General features: G+C 35.7%; 2 protein-coding genes across 10 annotated transcripts; one reads left to right on the top strand and one right to left on the bottom strand.

Annotated features, from left to right (window-relative positions):
- Window positions 1-152: 152 nt before the first annotated feature.
- LOC105700412 (serine--tRNA ligase, mitochondrial) lies at window positions 153-19753 on the top strand. 3 transcript variants are annotated; one of them, XM_012426235.2, is made up of 5 exons: window positions 153-2221; window positions 18080-18185; window positions 18256-18971; window positions 19031-19198; window positions 19276-19753. In XM_012426235.2, the coding sequence occupies exons 2-5, from the start codon at window positions 18120-18122 to the stop codon at window positions 19595-19597; spliced, it is 1272 nt and encodes a 423-aa protein (XP_012281658.1). In that variant the 5' UTR covers window positions 153-2221; window positions 18080-18119; the 3' UTR covers window positions 19598-19753. The 3 variants fall into 3 exon arrangements, with proteins under 3 accessions (XP_012281658.1, XP_012281656.1, XP_012281657.1); XM_012426233.2 differs by lacking the exon at window positions 153-2221 and adding an exon at window positions 8508-8575; XM_012426234.2 differs by lacking the exon at window positions 153-2221 and adding an exon at window positions 8598-8826.
- LOC105700411 lies at window positions 1032-6060 on the bottom strand. 7 transcript variants are annotated; one of them, XM_023433466.1, is made up of 3 exons: window positions 5590-6060; window positions 5444-5489; window positions 1032-5376 (listed from the first exon to the last, which is right to left on the bottom strand). In XM_023433466.1, the coding sequence occupies exon 3, from the start codon at window positions 5342-5344 to the stop codon at window positions 2609-2611; it is 2736 nt and encodes a 911-aa protein (XP_023289234.1). In that variant the 5' UTR covers window positions 5345-5376; window positions 5444-5489; window positions 5590-6060; the 3' UTR covers window positions 1032-2608. The 7 variants fall into 7 exon arrangements, with proteins under 7 accessions (XP_023289234.1, XP_012281649.1, XP_012281648.1 ...); XM_012426226.1 differs by having other exon boundaries at window positions 1032-5489; window positions 5590-5752; window positions 5860-6060; XM_012426225.1 differs by having other exon boundaries at window positions 1032-5489; window positions 5590-5710; window positions 5860-6060.
- Window positions 19754-20136: the final 383 nt, after the last annotated feature.

The following is a 20136-nucleotide window of genomic DNA, read 5'->3' as shown; positions in this document are numbered from 1 at the left end:
ATATTCATAAAATTCATGCACTTTTAGCATATAAGGTTGTAGTAAAATTACGAATTTAGTATCTTAAAAGTGAATCGGTATACATTTATTATACATATCTAAAAAAATGATGATTTTATAACAGTTATAATTTTTTAATGACCAGTTTCATAATTATTTACGAGTATTATTTAAGATTAAGTTTACAAAAAGATGCAATAAGTATCATTGCCACTGATCGAGAAGTACCACAGCGGTCTCCAGAAGTCTGAAAAATATTCATTCTTCCATAGGCTTTGGTAACATTATGGTCAGCGTTACTGCATCCTACTTATGAGTCACGGGTCCAAATCCCGACAACGGCAAAAGAATTTTTCTGCGTCAAAAACGGTAGGATTAGTCTGCATTGCTGTAATGAACAAGTTCTCAAACAGACTCAGCTCAAAAGTGTTATGAATTTTATTTATTTTTGCGATGCATATGTATATCAAATGAATATCTGGCGTAGATTAAACATCTATGTAGATATATATGTATAATGTTTAATAGCCGGTCAGCTAGCCTTTGAGTGTATATCTAAAATAGATAATCGTGTACATATATATCTTATACAAGGTGTAACAGAACTCGTAGTCACGGTTTATATAGCGTTATCCTTTTGAAAAAGGAGTCGAAAAGTCCTGTACTATTTTTTCCTGCAGTGCATAAATGTCTTGTAATAATTAAGCGAAGCACAACCAATCCATCGCGTTTCAGAACGGCAGGCATAGCGGAGAGAAGGTAAGGCTACTACTGTTACGCCCTGTATATCCCTGTCACGAACCATGCACCATATGAAAGTCTACTTCAAGCAATAAAATTACATTAAGCTTTACCAACAAAAAATCTATTGGTTCCTTTATTGGTGACCAGCAAATCTAATATTTTCGATAATAATTAAAATATTTCTTTACGATGTTACATAGAAAATACAATATTGCTAATCGGTTATCTTCACCACTTTAGCACTCGAGTAGAGTAATCAAAAGGAAGGTTTCATACACACATTATAATTATTTTGGCAAATATTATATCATGTATATTCCAATTATTCTATGTTGTTTCATATAAAGTTTGTACATGTATTTACAATAAAAAATGTATTGCATAATACAGTATTAAAATACTTTAAAGTACTTATATCTATTTTACACATATCTAAATGATATTTTAAAGGTGTTCAGTTTACAATGTGAAAGTAGATATATGAAAGATGGAGTATTAAGAATGGGATCAATAATAATAAGTTACCTTTTCAAAATTTCAACACCAACTACCGGCGGATATTTTTTGTATAGGATGGGCCATTTGAAACCAGTCATTTTGACTGGTCTTGGTAGTTCTAGTGTTAATGAAAACTGTTAAACATAAGGGTCTAGTAAAGCCAGGTCGGTCATTTTGAATTTTAATGGCACAGGTGAGGAAATCCCGTAGAATTTCTAACTGGTATTTGGCTACATTTTTTCACGTTTTCGTCGAAATGTGATTGCCGTACTGACCAGTGGATGTATAAAATGTGTCAGCCGGTCCGTGTTTGCGTTGATATTATATTTATTATCGAAATATCACCCTTGAATCCTAGTCTCGTTAACGGGCCAATTTTTGGATATCTTGTTTTGCAGTGCATCACCCGTCAAATTGTGAACTCATTAGCTGATACATTTTATGAATACCTCGTTTCTTCGTGTCGAATTTTTTATTGGCACATGTTATTCGCTTCGCAGAATACCAACTGAAAATTTTACGCAATTTTCACTGCCTCTGACAACAAGATTCAATATGGCTGACCTAGCTTCACTGGACCCACAATGTTATGATTATATGTTTAGCTTCCATCAATGAAGAAACATGATTCACTAATTTCTACTAGATTTAACCCTTTCGCTTCCACAAGTCGCTGCGCCAAAGCGTCGATACTGAACGGGACCCCGTGCCAAAAGTGTACACGTTACGCTTATAGCCTGTGTTGGAAGCGAAAGGGTTAAAAATATGATCCATGATTTCCTACCATTGAAAGATAGATTAACTGTATCACTTTCAATTTCATTATTTTTGGTACCGATATGACAAGGCAAATACTTTATCAACTTGAGTTATTCGAATTCAAAAACATTACCAACTCAAGATTACACTCAAGTCGAGAATTTGGTGAAGGAAGAAGGAACACGTCTACATACACTCAATTCTGCAAGTCGAATCCAATGTGAGTTGGCAAGTAAAACTACTTGTATAATGACGACTCAATTAAATGAATAACATGCAGATGATATCTCGTTACAAATAGGTAACTCAGTTTCGCTCTTACACTCGTAACTTAGATTAGATCGTGCTATTAACTCAAATTACGATAGAAATTATTCGAGTTGACTCGAATATATGCTCAACAAGAGTTTAGCAAGCTGAAATATTCAACTCGTCAAGTCCCTAGTTTTCGGTACACGAAAAAGACGATTCTCAAAAGCATATACTTATAATTGATTACATTTTTCAAGTATTGTCCAGTTTTCTAAAATTTACAAAATTTGAAGATATCGGTTAATGATCCAGATCAAATAAGGCAAAGATGGAGTTACGCTTCCACGTTAGAAGACTACACAGCTGCATTTAAATGTGCAAAAATAAGTATATCTAAATCACTTGTACTTAAACGGTCATCATTGTCCTCGTCAAATATATCTTGCACGGTACCTGTTACAACGTCGCTCACGTGAATCTCTTCGAAATCTTCAATTTTATCAATTGTTACGTTTCTGTGACCGTTGCTGGCTTGTTCTATAGCATTAGCCTGGTAACTGTTAAAACACTCCTGTGATGTACTTTGCTTTGTAGCCCCTTGAACCGACTCTTTGTTACTACTACTGTCATTAATTTGGAAATGTCTGTGCAACGTCTCCAATGTTGGTAGCGGAAAATTGTAACTTAATAACTTTCTGTAACCATCCTTGCCACATGTTTGTCTAATATCTAATGCAGTGGCTAATGCTTGCTCAGAAAATTGATGAGTTATATTATCTATTAACATTTCCTTGAACTCATCCCGTCTTTCATCGATCAATTTCCTTCTTTTGAACACATTTTGCATATTAAGCATTTTTCTTTTATATGTATTAGTGTTTTTTTCTGCTCTCTCAAGATATTTAGAAGCCTTCTCTAATTTCCAATTGAGTTCTTTTATGAGAACATCTCTTTGTTTCAACTGACCTCCGAGTTTCCTCTTCAGTTGAGTTGTCTCTGTCATTGTTTTCGTCAACCTGTTGTTAGTGTCTTCCAGATAGGCTACCCTGTTTGCCATCTCTTCAAATAGCTTTCGATCAAAAAGATAACGGACCTTATCCGATTGAGAATAAGAATTGCTGTTAATCATTTTTGTCTTGCGAGTCAATGCCTCAATTTCTCTATTCTTTGCCTGTAGATTTGTATTTATAAGTATGACTTTGGTTTCCAGCTCTTTATACAAGGCCACTTGATTAGTCAATTTCTCGATCATTCTCTGCTGGATATTAATTTTCTCCAGTAATTCTTTAAACGTATCCGATGAAGTTTTTGTGGGATCATCTATTCTTGTTTCACATTCTGTAGACAAACATTGCGATGAAATTGTCATTTGTGAATCATTAAAGTTTCTTTTTGTCTTAATCTTGTTATGGTGCTCGGCTGAACTTTTTCCATATAATTCTTCAAAGCCCAATGAGTCATCGGTTGCTGTAACGAAATGGGAGTTTGAAACCGATGATCCATCCAATTTTAAAACATGCTTTCTCCTTCTTGAAGAAGGCATTATTTTTTTAGGTGTATTATTTTCCATACCCTTTGATTCTCTGCTACAAGTTTGTATAAGATGGCCATTTCTTTTTAAATCATGTTCAAGAAATGTAACCGTGGAGTCTTCAACTGCTATAACCGAAGTAACATAAGATTTGCCTTGATGATCTCCGGAGGAGACTTTTAACTCTTCTTTTTCGTAAGTCACGGCAGTTTTAGGATTGAGCTCTTTAATAATCTCTGTAACATCCTCTGCCATACCAGTGACCTTGATTGTAAACTTAGGTGGTTCATTTGTAGCAGAGTCATCTGTATCATTTGAGAAACTATTCCTTGGCGTTTTTAATTTTCGTTCAAAACTATTCCAAGCATTAGCGTGTGTTCTGAATCTTTTTGGTACATCCTTTAAAGAACTCTTTATAGTCTTCATATCTTCATCTCTAGATTTTCTTTTCCGTTTCATAGTAAGCATTACAGTTGAAATAGGTTGCGATTTTTCTTTATTGAAATTTGTTCGATCAGCAGATATTAATTTTACATCTTTTACATCTAAACTTTCACTTCCAATGGCAATTTCTTCATTGATCGATATATCTAACTTATCGGAAATTGTGACGGAATCACTTTTTGTTGAATCAAATCTTGTGCTTTCATCACCACTTCCAATACCAAAAATAGTTTCTATGTTAGTTAACTTATGTTTGTTAACTTGCGTATTAGATGAATCGCTAAGGGATGGCTTAATTTCTGAATTGTCAAGTGCTATGTGTCCTTTATTAGTATTTTCTATTTCATTAGTTTCAATGCTTTCTTCATTATATGTTAAACCATTGTATCTTTTATCAATAAAGGATTTATTACTATTATATTCCCCATCACATATTTGTTTAAGTTTTTCTTCAATTTCATCATAACTGTTATCAACAATACTGTCTTCTTCTGCACGAGATTCTTCTTCAGTTTTTATTACAACTTCTGCCTCGGTAGACTCTAGATGTTCCATGATTTGACCGATTTCATTGTCTACGATTATAAAATTGTTATCATTAATCAATGTACCTATTTCTTTATTATGAGTATTAGTCATAATGATAATATTGTCTTTCTCTAAATCCATTATAGATTTTCTAGAGAATACTTGATATATCGATTCTTCTTCTTCTTCTTTGACCTTTCCACAATTAATTAAATCCTGTAACATCTGAATTCCTGACATAGATATGCAATCTTTTGTAAGACCAAACTTCTCCTTGTATTTCTTATTTAACAGAAAGTTATTCAAGTCTTTTTGCAAATATTTCTTGGTAAAATGACTTTGCACGTTATCCTTGAAATGATCTACATCCATGCGCTTTCTAGTAGACTTTCTTGTTGATGTTATTGTAAATATAGATGGCACGGCATCCTTTCTTAATTTCAGTTTACCATTGGGTGATACAACCCATTGCTCTGACTCAAAATGCACATGACAAAGAAACGAGTTATTAGACGGTTCCCAATCAGCTCTGCCAACTCTATCTTTCCACACTTTTCGCAATACTGGATCACGAGGGAAACATTTCATAGTAAACCCTTTCTCGCTGCGATTATTACATCCTATTGCAGCACAACCAGGCATTATAAAGGATTTACTGCTATATATTGTATGCCAAGCATGTTTTACCTGCTACATTGTTGTGTATCCTCTGTTAAAATTCTGCATAGAATACCTATAACAAACATGTTTCATAATTCTGATTAGAAATAAATAATTAAAACTAACAACATAATTTAGAACAATTTTGTTTCGAAACTAGAAACTACACTTACGAAATCAAAACTCATACACGCATTAATGGTCATTTGGATATGGAGACTGCGACAATACATCCATTGCGTATTATTTCATTGCTTCCTGTCCATTAGTTTAGTATACAACAAAATCATTAACCTAAATTCAACTTCATTATTATAAAAGTTAGTTGAAAAGGTACTGTCCACATATGCAGTAGTTGCCAATGCATCAAATGCAAGTATAAAAATGATACTTATTAATAATAAAATAAACAATAACATCCAGAAAAGGAGTTCAAAAATTACCTTATACCTGTATTCTTAGGAAGAAATATCATATTCTGTATATACATATATAATATGTATTATAATGCGATTTAGTAATATTACAACCTCTTAAGATTACCAATTTCATTAAAAAATATTTAAAACTGGTTTGGCCGCCCTTGTTAGGTTAAGTCCATTCGCTTAGTAGCAGGGGCTGGACATTCTTATGGAAATATTTTCCCCAATTTTCCCCCGAAGTGCGAGCCAAAGAGTATTAGATAGAGCGGAAGGTCCAATAAGACCGCAATGTATTTTTGCGTAACGTCTTCAGCGCTATCTCGTGAGTGGGGTAAATACTAAATACCCCCATTACTCGTAGAATCTCATCTACCGCGAAATTCGACTACATGAAAAGGAACACCACATAAAATATTCATGAAAAATATGTTCAACATAATCAAATATTTATTAGGCGATTGTTTTTATACGTAAATATAATTTTAACAATAATAATAATACACACCGACATTCCTTGGTCCTTTCAGTTGAGGAAATAAACCAGTCAAAGTAGATGATGCCTTTGCAGTATTTATTTATACACTAGCCTTCATCCATGGTTTCCTTCTGTCCGTACTGCCCTCTCTGGCCGCGCAGCGTACCAGCGGCGGGAGCAGCGCGGAATTTGAATCGCTCGAGGGGTAGAATGAATTTCCTAAAGAAAATAAACATTTATAAACAAAAACATTTAATGAAAATTATTTAAGTATTATTGTGGAGCGTCCCTGACTCACTTAACGTAGTTTTTGATAAATGATAATTTACAGAATTTTTTAAATAATACAATAAAATATGTTTTATTAAACGTTAACAAGTTTCTTAGCGATGCAATTGTTCTATCTACTGAATCGAAGTTTGAATATTATCCTAGCTTAAAAGAAAAAGTTTCTGAATATATATACAGTGAAATGCCGTAGGAAAATTTACGATGCATCAACTTCCGGACATAGAAACGAAATCGTGATTTCATGTCTGTTATTTATTTACATTCAACACCATTCTTCGTATTCCTTGAATAAATGGACACCTGTAAATCATTAAATGAGCATGTAAATGAGCACCCGTAAACATAAGAAAGACTTTTCTTATCCGAGCTTTTATAAACGCAAATCGGAGTAACTTCCATAAATTGAATTCAGTCGAAATAGATATCCAAAACGTAAAACACCATTTCTATTTCGTATTTGAAATAAGAATAATGAACTACTATGGAGTTCCAATTTTAAATAGATTTTGAATCTATTTCCGGGCTGCGGTCTCGTCCCATCTGGAGCGGCGTTCTTCGTTGCTCTCTCGCGGATCTTATGTCTCCCGACGGCGTTCTCGCGTGCCGTCGTTCACCCTCGAACCTTATCGCCCCTTCCTTCCGCGGTTCGCAAGGTAGATTGTCATTATGCGACGACCGCGATCAAGTAATTGACAGAAGGAAAGGAGGATCAATTCCTCCACGAGAACTTTCGTCTCGAATTAACTGTGCCATCTATTCGTAACGTTAACCGTTCGTTGTCCAAGCTTTATTTGGACACGTAATTTTATGATTCGTATTTGTATTTAAAATACAAGTAAACAATTTAATTTCATCAGTTTTTGCGAAAGTAGCTATTTCGAGTTATGCGTGTTGTTTAACTTTTTCGAGAGTTGATTCCGTTGATAGAGCATGTATCATTCCGATCGATTCTTTTTGAATATTTTTGTTTCTCTGGAAGTATTTAAATTCAAATGGAAATAGATTTAAAATCTATTTAAAATTGGAAATCCAAAATAGTTTATTGTTCTTATTTCAAAAACGAAATAGAAAATGGTATTTTATGTTTTAGATACCTATTTCGAATGAATTCAATTCATAAATGTTACCCAGATTTGAGTTTATAAAAAACTCAGGTATGAGAAGTCTTACTTATATTTGCGGGTGCTCATTTACATGCTGATTTAATGATTTACAGGTGTCCATTTATTCGAGGAAAACGAAGAAAGGTGTAGAACGTAAGTATATAAGTGACATGAAATCATGATTCCGCTTCTATGTCCGAAAGTGGAAGCATTGTATATTTTCCTACGGCATTGCACTGTATACATTTTAATAAACTATTTTTTTTTCAGCTAATATAGTATTCTAACTTCGTTTCAGTTGATGGTACAACTGAATCGCTAAGAAACTTGTTAACTTTTAATAAAACATGTTTTAATATATTCTTCAAGAAATTCTGTTAAGAATCGTTTAGCGAAAACTACGTTATGTGGGTCAAGGACACTTTTCATTAATTTTTTTTTTATAAACATTTATTTTCTTTAGGAAATCCATTCTACCTCTTGGGCGATTCAAATTCCGTGCTGCTTCTGCCGCTAGTACGTTGCGCGGCCGTAGAGGGCAGTAGGTCCGCGAGGTAACCATCGATGAATGCCAGGTATAAATAGTGATATTCACTTTTGCGTTTAATAATTTTGCATTTTTTGTAAGTGTTTTATTACTACCTAATTTTAAAACTGCGACAATTTTGATCTTAAAGTGGTTCTTCTTTTCGTTTTAGTCTCAATGTAAACAGTAGAAAGAGCTATTCAAATCTGGTGCCACGTTTAGACATGGTAATATGGCTGTCCCCCATCCCGTTGCTTCACTCTCCTTGCTAAGTTATCACTTCATGCTCAGTTCCCTTTATTCTGATGTCCATCGTCTGAATCCATCAACATAACCTCAAAGGTATACATTTTCAGATCAAGGTTTGAATTTAGGTGAAACAGGTGATTCGCGATGTTATATGAGATCGAGTGACATATAAAAATAATTGTTCTATGGTTTTATACCAATATCTCGTGAACTTAAATATGACATTTCTAGACTCAAGACATTCTAATTTCAATCCATTCAAATATAAATTATCTTCAACTGTGGCCTCAAACATCCTATTAAGTGTATAAACTATTCCATCATTTGTAAACTAAGTATGAAAGGTATTTGATGATTTTCATTTCGACTATTTTTTATTTTATAATGTAACGAAAATATTAACCTATAATTGGTATTGAAAAAGGTAGAAAAAGTGCCAGATTTTACCATTTTTTTTGTAGAGATTGTGATTAATGATATTTGATACTGTCATGGATCATGTAGAATTATGATGTTATCCTTTTAAACCACATTAGAAATATTAACAATCAATTACTTAATGATAACTTTAAAATTTTAAATATTTATCAGTGCTATACTTACCTGAATACTAGCAGCATTGTTACCAACCACTATATGTATGGTGTGGTGTATGAAAATGAGTAAATCGATTAGGATCTGAAATTGTGTCTTAACTTTATAACTAAAAAAATCCTTGAGAAATGTAAAACTGGGGATTATATCTTAACTATGCTATATAAACCTCAATCATGAAACTTCTTCCTTTTACTCTTCCGAAGGAACCAGTTTTATTACTTTCGTGGGGGGATAAGTACCAGTCATCTATTTTATTTAAATATAGTATTTTGTATATGACATTGATTTGATTACATTTGTGAAATTAATCATTATTATTTTAATTATGGCAGAAATAAACTGAATTAACTGTACCTTTTTGTGATCTTAGGAATCAATTAACGTATTTGGTAAAAGTAATTGATTTTATTGTTTTCTTTGGCGAATGACGGAATGATTCCATTGTCGTATAGATTCACTGTATCTTTTTTTAATTACACCGATTTTATTTATTTTTATCATGCGATCTTTAGTTATAGAGTCGGTTTCTTATGAGTTCGTTTAATCAGAAAATGAATTTGAAAGTAAGTATAGTTGATGCAAGGTTCTATAAGACCTAAGATGTTGATTTTTGGAGGATCTTGCTGTTTTTTGTAATTTGTAAAATGAAAGTACTAATGTATTTGAAATAAAAGTCGATTCTAAATTTTTATCTAGAAAAATGATTTATTTTAGTAATGTAGGAAATAAACGAGAATATATTTGCAGATTTTTTAGATCGGAGGTGTTTTTTGAGGAATTAGTAAAGTATCGGCCTAAAAGGATCGATAACAGTACTGCACTGAATGTAGTCCTGGGTTTGATTCTTTCAGATTGATTCTTTGTTAGTAACGAAATGTAAACAGCAGTATCGTTGAGATGTTAATTTTAACTAATCGGTCCATTACGGTTATCTAAGTTATAAAGACGATCGGTGTCTAACTGTTAAGAAATTTCCGCAAACTTATTTTTCATTTGATATGAAAGGATTGATACCTACAATTGTTATTAATTTTCAGTTTGGCACTTCATTAAGTTTTGCAATCGGAGTTCATGAAACAGTCGGAGACAATATCAGATTTTTCATCATTACAGGATCTATATCAGTACTAGAATTGCACAATTGGAAGAATTATGACAGAAAATACCTAGTGCAAAAAATAAAGGTTTTAATAGCTAGCTGGCATTGAAATATTAATATCCCTATTCCAAATAAATTTAAGAAACAAAGATAGTTTTTATTTTGACACAATGTAAATATCAATACTTTCCTTTTTAATGAAACTTTGAATTTGAAATAAAAAATGTCAATAATCTTACATGTAGTTGTTGACTTCAGGCCAGATTAGAGATGTTAACGGCAGTTTGATGCTAGTAAATGTATCAATGCTTTCACCAAGTATTTTTAGCAAGGATACTCTCATTACAGTGGTGGCGATGGCATGGATCTTATCCCTTTAGATTGACAACAAATGTGGTATTGTCTCAGATTAGTCCATGGACGTCAATTCCTACATTTAACAGCGTGAAACTAAAAATTAATAGTAGTATTGCCAATTACATTATTTTTTCACATTTATAATTTGAAAAACGTCAGTTGCATTAAAAACAGTTGCATTTGGTTGTATGCATTGATGAATAATATTTTTTACGCGTTGAATGTAGAAACACATGTTAAATATGTGAACTTCGCAATGCATTACCTAAATGCATACCTTCTGCTTGCTGTAATTCGTGTAGATTATATAGATATGACCATTCTATTGGTTGGTTATCTGTATCAATTAAACTTTTAAAGTCTGCAAAAATATTCCTGACTAGTTTTAGCATATGGCCAGGGTCCAGGAAAACCATTATCTTTTCACCCGTCACAGGATGAAGAAATGATGTCTGCAATGAATTAACATCAGTAAAATCGGATCCAAGATTTCTAAATATAGAAAGATTTACCCACTGTGCCATCACAAGTTAGAGATATTATTTTCAATCTAGTTTCATACACAGCTTTTAAGCACTCTACTACTAAATGTGTTTTTTTCATTAGCATACATTCCTTTCATTAAATAGTATGCAATTGGAATGTTCCATCCACCATTAACACACACGACCATGAAAGTCAAAGCTTCATTTGCTAAGGTAGTGTCCAAGCAAACAATACTCTTGCCCAAATCAATGTAACCACTGTATTGACAGCTAACGTATTCTAAATGCTCACGAATAGCCATTTCGTCAAATATTAAAGAGCCAAATAACGCATAATTCGTATTTTTAACACGATTGGCAATTGACTTTTACCCTTCTGAATTTATGTCAGGTTCGCCATCAACAGTTCTGTACCAAGAAGAAATAGTTTTTTCATGTGGCAAACACATGCCAAATTTTTCACGAACATATTCATAAGTTCGAGGTGAATAATAATGAAGTGTCATTGCGAGCGAACGTATTTCAGGCATATACTGTCTCGCTACATGCTGATTTTTCTTCCATTCCATTAATCGTTTACAAATCGGACCAACCTCCTCACCTAACGTAGTCATCATATCGATTTGCGCTTCATTTAATAATTTTTTTTTTGTAAATACACCCATCAGATTTTTTAGAGTGACCACTTCATTTCTATTTCTACGTAATTTCTGTTGTATCAGTCGAACTTTTTTTCGACATTCTATCTCTAAATAGTTGATTCCTTTTCGTAATCTGGCTTTTTATGGTGATTTATTGATCAATTCGTGTGTTACCATTGTTTCTTTATCTTCTTTGAATGAAGAAGGTTGTGTAACATTAGAACAGTAAGAAAGATCATCCATGGTCATTGTTGCTCTCTCAACTTTAGATGTGGAAGCTTCTGCTTAAAAAAAATAATTAGTATGTTGCTTTCACAATTAAAATTATTAGTTTATTGTATTTAAAATAAAGATAATGTTAATTACAAATTGCACTTACGTAAAGAAATATTTACGATTGGTAATAACGAACAATCATTGCTATCTGTTTGAAGTGTTACGAGGCTACCCGATTTTTCTCAAAATAGAGAGGCGCGCGTTCTATTAGGTATGAGTCAGTTACCGGAAGATAAATATCGAATCCAAAGCAACGACGGTATCACCCGATTAAACCGGAAAAATAACATCGAGTGGAACAATTATCGAGGAATGTTTTGGCTTATTCGCACGCCTTCCGCATCGAACTGCACTCTGGACCAAAACACGGGACCTACTCTTCCGTCAACATAGTGACTACTTCAGCACGTCCGATCAAGCTTCTAACAACAATTTCCAAAAACAAGGAAACCGGACCCTGTCCTCACCGGCATCTCAAGGATAAGATCTCGTATAAAAGCGGTACCGAAAAGCAGCAGCAACCAGAGTACAGAAGAGTTTAAGACAATGTACAGAGCAGTCTCAGGACCGAGGCTGGAGCTCTCCGAAGAGCTGACCGTACCGTAGTAACAGTTGTGCGTTTCGGTACTCTGACATCCATGAGCCAACAGTGAGAAGATCGACGGCGCTGCGAGTTCCGGACCAGTGGGAGAATCTTAGGAAGCTCCAACCCTAGGGCACGCCCCGGTTTGAAGGCGTTCACGTGCGGTTCATCGCAGCCAGCAGGACGTAGGAAAGACGTCATCGGAAGTAAAAGCCTCTGCGAAGCCAAGGTACAGGTCCTCTTCGAAGAGTTCCACTCTTCCATTCTTGTACTCTTTTACTCTTTTATCACACTATTTCGAATCCTATTCCAAATTACTAACCCGCAATAGAATTCGGTATCTACCTCCCGGTAACAACTATCAAATTCTAACTCTTCAAGTATGAATCGCAACTCATTAGCCGCCCTTGCTGAGTAAGGCAAAGCGCACCTTGCAAGCAAAGAATTCCGCGTCAGCATTCCGCAATTGATACGCGGACGTATCTCGATTACACTTCCGCGAGGTGCTAGCGCGCGGCCTACAACGTTCTTGTCTCGACTCACGACGATCTGCTTAGCGCAGCACATTTGTGCACACCTTAACCCCATGAACATTGTACCCCTTACATCATAAATAGAACTGTTTCATTCAATACAAAACAACGACTTAATTCTCACGAAACCTTAAAACCCTCCTGTGTCCTCATTGCAACTTTCCAACACCCTTTCAGGACCAAAAACCTATCGATCCCACCAAAGAGATTGACCTAGCCGCTCGGGTTATCCTCTCCATATCTCTCAAATAATAAATTGGTTACGCGTGCGTACGAATTAATTACTCTACAAACAGTATACCGCTCGGAGGAATCTGCAAAATTCCCTCGGCCTCGCTAGCCACTCGGCCGTCACGTAACAGAATAGTTTTATTCACATGTTCATTGTGAACGGAAGAGTTTTCTACTGTATATACATTCAAATATGGCTGCTTTATCATAAGTATTTTCTGAAATAAAGATATATTTATACATACGTACAAAATATTGTTGCATTATAACAATTTTTCCGGTTAAATTATAAACTGATTGTAAAAATGATTGATTGTTTCAATCCAATCACAATTCTTTTCTATCTTTCCTCTTTCGTAACAGAAGGATGATTGAAAGTTTGTAATGAGTGGACAATCATATAGTTAATAAAGAATTAAATGGAAATAATATTTATTTACGTAGTAATTTATGTAAAAATATAATTAAAAACGTATTATATTTGTTGGTAATTATTTATTCAATTATGTACCTGTATTTATTCATTTAAGAAATGTAATAACGATATTGAATATAAATATATAAGACATAAAAGTATGTGGTTTAGTTTCTATGGCCGAAAGTGCAATACATGCAATAAAAAATGTTTCGCGCTATTTTACTTATTAAGAATGAACATATTAATTTTTTTTACCTTTTAGCTACTAAACGCCACTACATTGGCTTTCGTAGATATCATGTTTTTTAAGGGTATGTCGCTGACGTGGCTAACTCTATCTATAGATGTGTAGCATAGTGAACAGTACTACAAATATGGGCGCAATAGACAATAGGGACAAAGTAATAACTAATGTTGAATCCGTCATGAAAAGTACTAAGTGGTACAAAAAACATTTTCTTCGTTTACTTGATATAGCCATTTGGAATGCATTTTGTTTATATAAGATGAAAATAAATAAAAAATTGACATTTCACTTTCAATTAATAAAAGAAATAGTAAAAAAACATAAGACGTTAGACAATAATTACAGCAATCGTAATAACTCTACTGCCAACTACTCATTAAGACTTAAAAAAAAAAACATTTCCCGTCATTTTATAAAACTGTAAATACCATAAAAACGTTGCGAAACTACGTTGTGTGGTCGAAGAATGATGTAAGAAGGAGATCACGGTACGAATGCAAAGATTGTGATGTGGGACACTGCGTCGTTCCTTGCCTTGGTACGTAGACACCCTCCGTACCCTAACTTAGGGAAAAACCCATTATCCGATCAGCGGAAGCTAGCCCTGGAAATCCGAATAGGGAAACGCGATTAGGAAACTCTTGCGAAAGGATCCAACACTAAATCACCTGACACAAGTTCATCGGCTATGACGACTCCAAAAATCATCGATTCGACCCGGGGCGAACAACCTGATGACTACGTAACGCGTCAGCACGACCCAGAAGCGTCACCCTCATCTGGGCCCTAGGATCTCCCGCCAATCGGAACACCCTACTAATAAAACCAGCCTTCAGATCAAGACGATAAGTCATAAGTCATACGTCTTTAGCCAATTGTCATATTCAAGCGCCGGTCATATCGCCGGTCATTCTCAACGTCGACAACATCGAGTGGAGCTCCTGTCCCCGGTATTCCGTTCCTAGCGAGTCAGTGACCGAGACCGCCAGACTCCCTGTCGGGGACCACTATCCTGCGAGCTGCAGTAGCGCCATCCGGTACTCCAGCGATCCAACCACCGAGTCAGGACCAGACGGCGGCACTGCGACTTCCGTTGGACGGGAGGCTTCTAGGAGACCTCCAACCCTAGGGAACGCCACGGAACAAAGGTGTTCACGCACAGTCATCCGACCGGGTCGATCAAAAGAGACTGTCACTGATTACGGCCGCTGAACAAGCCAGGTAGAGGATCCTTCACAAGCTCGACTCATCCTCATTTCATTCTAGTTTATTTCTTAACCCCTCATTTCCGAGCAAACCGAATTCTAACCATTATCGCGATTTCCATGCCTTGCTCCGGTCAACCGGATAAATTAAGAACCCATTAACTTCCGTCAAACAGCTGAGTTCGAAATCTCAGCATCGCAAGACAGACTAGAATCGCGCGCAGACCGCCATTAAGCCGCAAAGAATTCCCGCGTCAGCACTCTGGCGTCCAGTAACCTACCGCCGCTAAAGTGCGCTATCGCGACACCCGAACCGCTGCGGCGCGGAAGTATAATAACCCAGAGAAAGTTAGGACGACGCATCATAGTACACTAGCCACATTGCCATTCGTTCAACCCCTTTCTTTTAAATCCTCACTCCCCTAGATCCCACCAGAGGTGTTGATCTAGCCGCTCGGATCAATCTCGTCACAAAATTAGAATACTCGTTAAATATTCTTCTGAAACGAAACGTGGGGCGGAGCTTAGACCGCAAGGCATCACGGATAGAGTTTTTAGTGCGTTATAGTACCCGAGTAATATAACCAAGAATATAAATAGTGATTAAATTTTCGGTGAATTTATGATAATTGAATTTTTTTAAACACAGTGAAGTAATTTTCAATAATTATAACAAACTGTGAGTGATTATTATGCTATGTGAAAATTGTAATTGTACTTCTGATGATTTTAGATTTTTAAACGTTCAGTTCCAGAATTCCTGAACTTGTAATAGTTGGATACGCCACAATTAATCGGATAACGTAACTTCCTAACGTTTTATGCATCTTAAAATGAATTAGAGTGGCAACACAAACTGCAAAACTAGAAAATCGTCGCAAGCAAGAAAGAAGTAAATTAAAGGGACACAATTTACAGTTAAAGAGTACCTTAACTTCATGAAGATAACTTATTTTAATAAGTTTACTTTTAAGTAATACATTATTTTAAATACAAATTCTCAGTGTTCTTAAATCCTTTAGGGATTTTTAATTTACCGTAACATTCTCGGTTATATTACTTGAATTTAACAACACTAATGACGGATGTTCGCGACCATTCCGGGGCTATCTCTATGTGGTAAAGGGATGGGTGCTAGCGGTCCATAGGTATGCAGCCAAAATATAAACGCGCTCTCGTGTTATCTCCCGCTTTTCTTCTATCTATCGCTCTTCTCTCAGATCTCGTCATGCGACACGAAATTTCTTGCCGAGCAGTCTTGCGCTAAATATCCCACGAGGACAAACAAGGGACGATCCTTTCTCTTTCTCTTCTGATTTCAGATAATCTGTCGCCACATTGCACTACGCAACAGTTTTGCAAAATCTGGGGGAAAGAGAGAGAAAGAGTGTTCCGTGTTTTCTGTCTTTTAATCTTTTTGCCGTTACAGTCTAATCGGCATTCGGGGTCCATATTATCGAATCGACTCCTAGAACCAAAAACAAAATCGCCGGCATCGGCAATGTAATACCGATCTCGATATCGAATTCGTCTCCACTGTAAAAGGAACGGTATTTATAAAGTCCATTCCTAGTGGTTAAGCGGTATTAAACCTCCTTAAATTTGTTGGGGCTTTCGGGAGGGACCCGCGTCCATTGTCGCCAGAGGACCGACATTTCGCAAACGTTGCAGTTCGCTTCATCAGGACAGACACTAATAAAATGTGTCCTCGTTCTTGGGAAGTCCCCTCTTATAGGGTTGAGGTGCATCCTGATTGGTCGGTTCGAGTTGCCTGGTGGGGGGCGCTCAATCCAAGATCGCCAGGTGGGGGGATCGACCAATTCGGTTTTAAAAATTGTTTAACCAATCAAATTAAAACAAAAAATCGAGTAAGGAGTGTTCTAAATGGAATGCGCTTGATATCCTCTGTCACGATTTATGTTATTGGTTTTTTTTTAATGGATTTCTATTGCCTCAATGTTTTCTGGGGAAGAAGTTGGAGGCTTCAGCTATGATTGATGTATTTTTGAATAGAATTTTTTGGCCAGTCTACATATGGTGTTCTGTTATTCCTGAATGTTTGGGGTGTTCTAGTCTGATGGCTCTTTCATGCTCTTTGACCCTTGTGGACCCTCTCCTGTTTCACCGATATGGATCTTCCCTCAGAAACTTTGTTTATACCTGATGAGTATAGTTGTGGTGTAATCGGATTGGGCGCCTCCCACCAGTCAACCCCAACCGGCCAATCAGGATGCACCTCAACCCTATAAGAGGGGACTCCCCAAGAATGAGGACACATTTTATCAGTGTCTGCCCCGATGAAGCGAACTGCAACGTTTACGAAATGTTGGTCCTCTGGCGACAGGATGCACATCTAAAAGGGTACCAATCCTATAAGAGGGGACTCCCCGTGGACGAGGACACATTTCGTCAGGGTCTGCCCTGATGAAGCGAACTGCAACGTTTGCGGCGGTAAACGTCGGCCCTCTGGCGACAATGGACGCAAGCCACTCCCGAAAGCCCCAACAAATTTAAGAAACAACTCTGACCTCGAAAGGTTAAAATCTTTAAGGTATTAGACCTATTTAATACCGACTCGTCTTCACTGCACATATCCGAATTGAATCCGGATAGAATAAAACTAGCTTTAAGTGCATCTCCACTACCTGGTTAGTTCAGAATGAAATAAAACCAGGTGGTCGAGACCCACCCAAAGTAATACTTATCCAATTCGGTATTGAATAAATACTGATGGCGGAGACTTAGTATATGATTTCATTATTATAAAAACTTGGACTAATTACGTTTGTCGGCGTAGCCTCGTTGAGCTACTACGTGTATGTCAAAAATAGATTATTAAATTACAATTACGATATAAAAACTCACTTTCATTAAAAATTGTCACTCTTAGTTCAGCACTATAATTGTTCTTAATGTGTTCATTAGTTTGCCGTTCTAAAAATAGAAGACACCATACAAGTGTGCAATGAAGTTATTTCGGGTCTTTAGGCCAATTCTATCTACTCACAGGAAATTTAGCATAAAAGTTCAGGTGAGACTACATTTTATTGTAATTATAAATAATGATTTATGTTTTCTACAGTAATTTGTTCTCTGTATAGGGGCAACCAATCTCATTAACTAACTCCCGTCTACCAAATCCAGATTATGATTTTGAATATTTGTGTAATCCGTCTAACAGAAATGAGATATTTGAAAATATTCGAAAAAGGAAGAGCCAAGGAGACATAGACAAGGTCCTCGAGTTGTCTCAATCTCCAGAATTACGAGATACGTTTCTGGCAGAGATAAATACGATTCCAAATCATACAGCTGAAGAAGTAATGGAATATGGAGAAAATCCACAAGTAATAAGGGTTTATGGTAAAAAGGCGGAATTGAATTTTGAATGCAAAAGATTGTCAGAATTGGCGAAACATTTGCAATTAATGAAGACGGACCGCTTGGGTCCACTAACAGGACAGAAGAGTTATATACTCCTGACAGACTTGGCAGATATGGAACAGGCACTCGTACAATATTCTGTAGACAAGTTGATCAAAAATAATTTTAAATTAGTCTCGGTACCTGATATTATATCTTCAGAAATTATAAAAAGGTGTGGATTGATATCTAAAGCAGATAGAACACTCGTATATTGTTTAGATTCCCAATACGGAGAAAATGTAAGTCTTTCTGGGACAGCAGAAATGTCAATGGCACAAATGTTAATGAATACTGAATTCACGCGGCAAGAAATCCCTTTAAAATTAGCTGCAGTCAGCAGATGTTATAGAGCTGAAACTTCAACTCTTTACGAAGAACGAGGAATATACAGGTAATGGTGGGATTATATCAAAATTAATTTGATGGTTCTCCATTGTCAGATTGTTGCAGAGTACATCAATTTACGAAAGTTGAAATGTTCGTTTGTTGCGAACCAGAAGAATCCTCAGAGTTTTTGCACAAGATACAGGAGATCCAAGAAAATCTCTTTTCTAATTTAGACTTACATTTTAAAGTATTAGATATGCCTCCACACGAGTTAGGAGCCTCTGCATATCGGTAATATAACTCGATAGAACTACAACGTAATACTCGAACACGTGATACCGACTGTATTTCATATTTTACCATTACAGGAAAATGGATATCGAAGGGTGGATGCCAGGTCGAAAGCAATTTGGCGAATTGTCCAGCTGTAGTAACTGTACCGATTATCAGTCACGTCGATTGAATATTAAGTACAGATCACGATCTGGAAAATTGCTGCATGTTCATACCTTGAATGGTACAGCATGTGCAATACCACGAATGTTGATCGCTATTTGTGAAACTCATCAAACAAAAGATGGAGATATAAAGGTTCCTAAAAAACTTATACCTTACATGCAAGGGAAAACTTTAATCACAAAACAGTCTGCAGCAAATATGAAACCTCATAAACTTCAACAGAATATTTAGTAAATGAAATAAGAACAAAATGTATAAACAAGTTAAGAATGAATATCTACATTTTCATGATAAATCATTACCTGAACACAGTTCAATTATTTTTATTAATACTTATTATATAAGTTTAAATATAGTCCGTGCGCGGTGGTGATGTAGCTATAATAAATTAATAGGTGAGCAGTCTTGCGCTAAATATCCCACGAGGACAAACAAGGGACGATCCTTTCTCTTTCTCTTCTGATTTCAGATAATCTGTCGCCACATTGCACTGATGGGAATTTTTTATTCAATTATGTACCTGTATTTATTCATTTAAGAAATGTAATAACGATATTGAATATAAATATATAAGACATAAAAGTATGTGGTTTAGTTTCTATGGCCGAAAGTGCAATACATGCAATAAAAAATGTTTCGCGCTATTTTACTTATTAAGAATGAACATATTAATTTTTTTTACCTTTTAGCTACTAAACGCCACTACATTGGCTTTCGTAGATATCATGTTTTTTAAGGGTATGTCGCTGACGTGGCTAACTCTATCTATA

The sequence above is a fragment of the Orussus abietinus genome, unplaced genomic scaffold, assembly GCF_000612105.2.
Source record: "Orussus abietinus isolate OABI.00-Male unplaced genomic scaffold, Oabi_2.0 scaffold768, whole genome shotgun sequence".
Classification (NCBI taxonomy): Eukaryota; Metazoa; Arthropoda; class Insecta; order Hymenoptera; family Orussidae; genus Orussus; species Orussus abietinus.
Note: the sequence above shows the minus strand (reverse complement) of the source record. Positions and strands in the feature narration are given on the sequence as shown.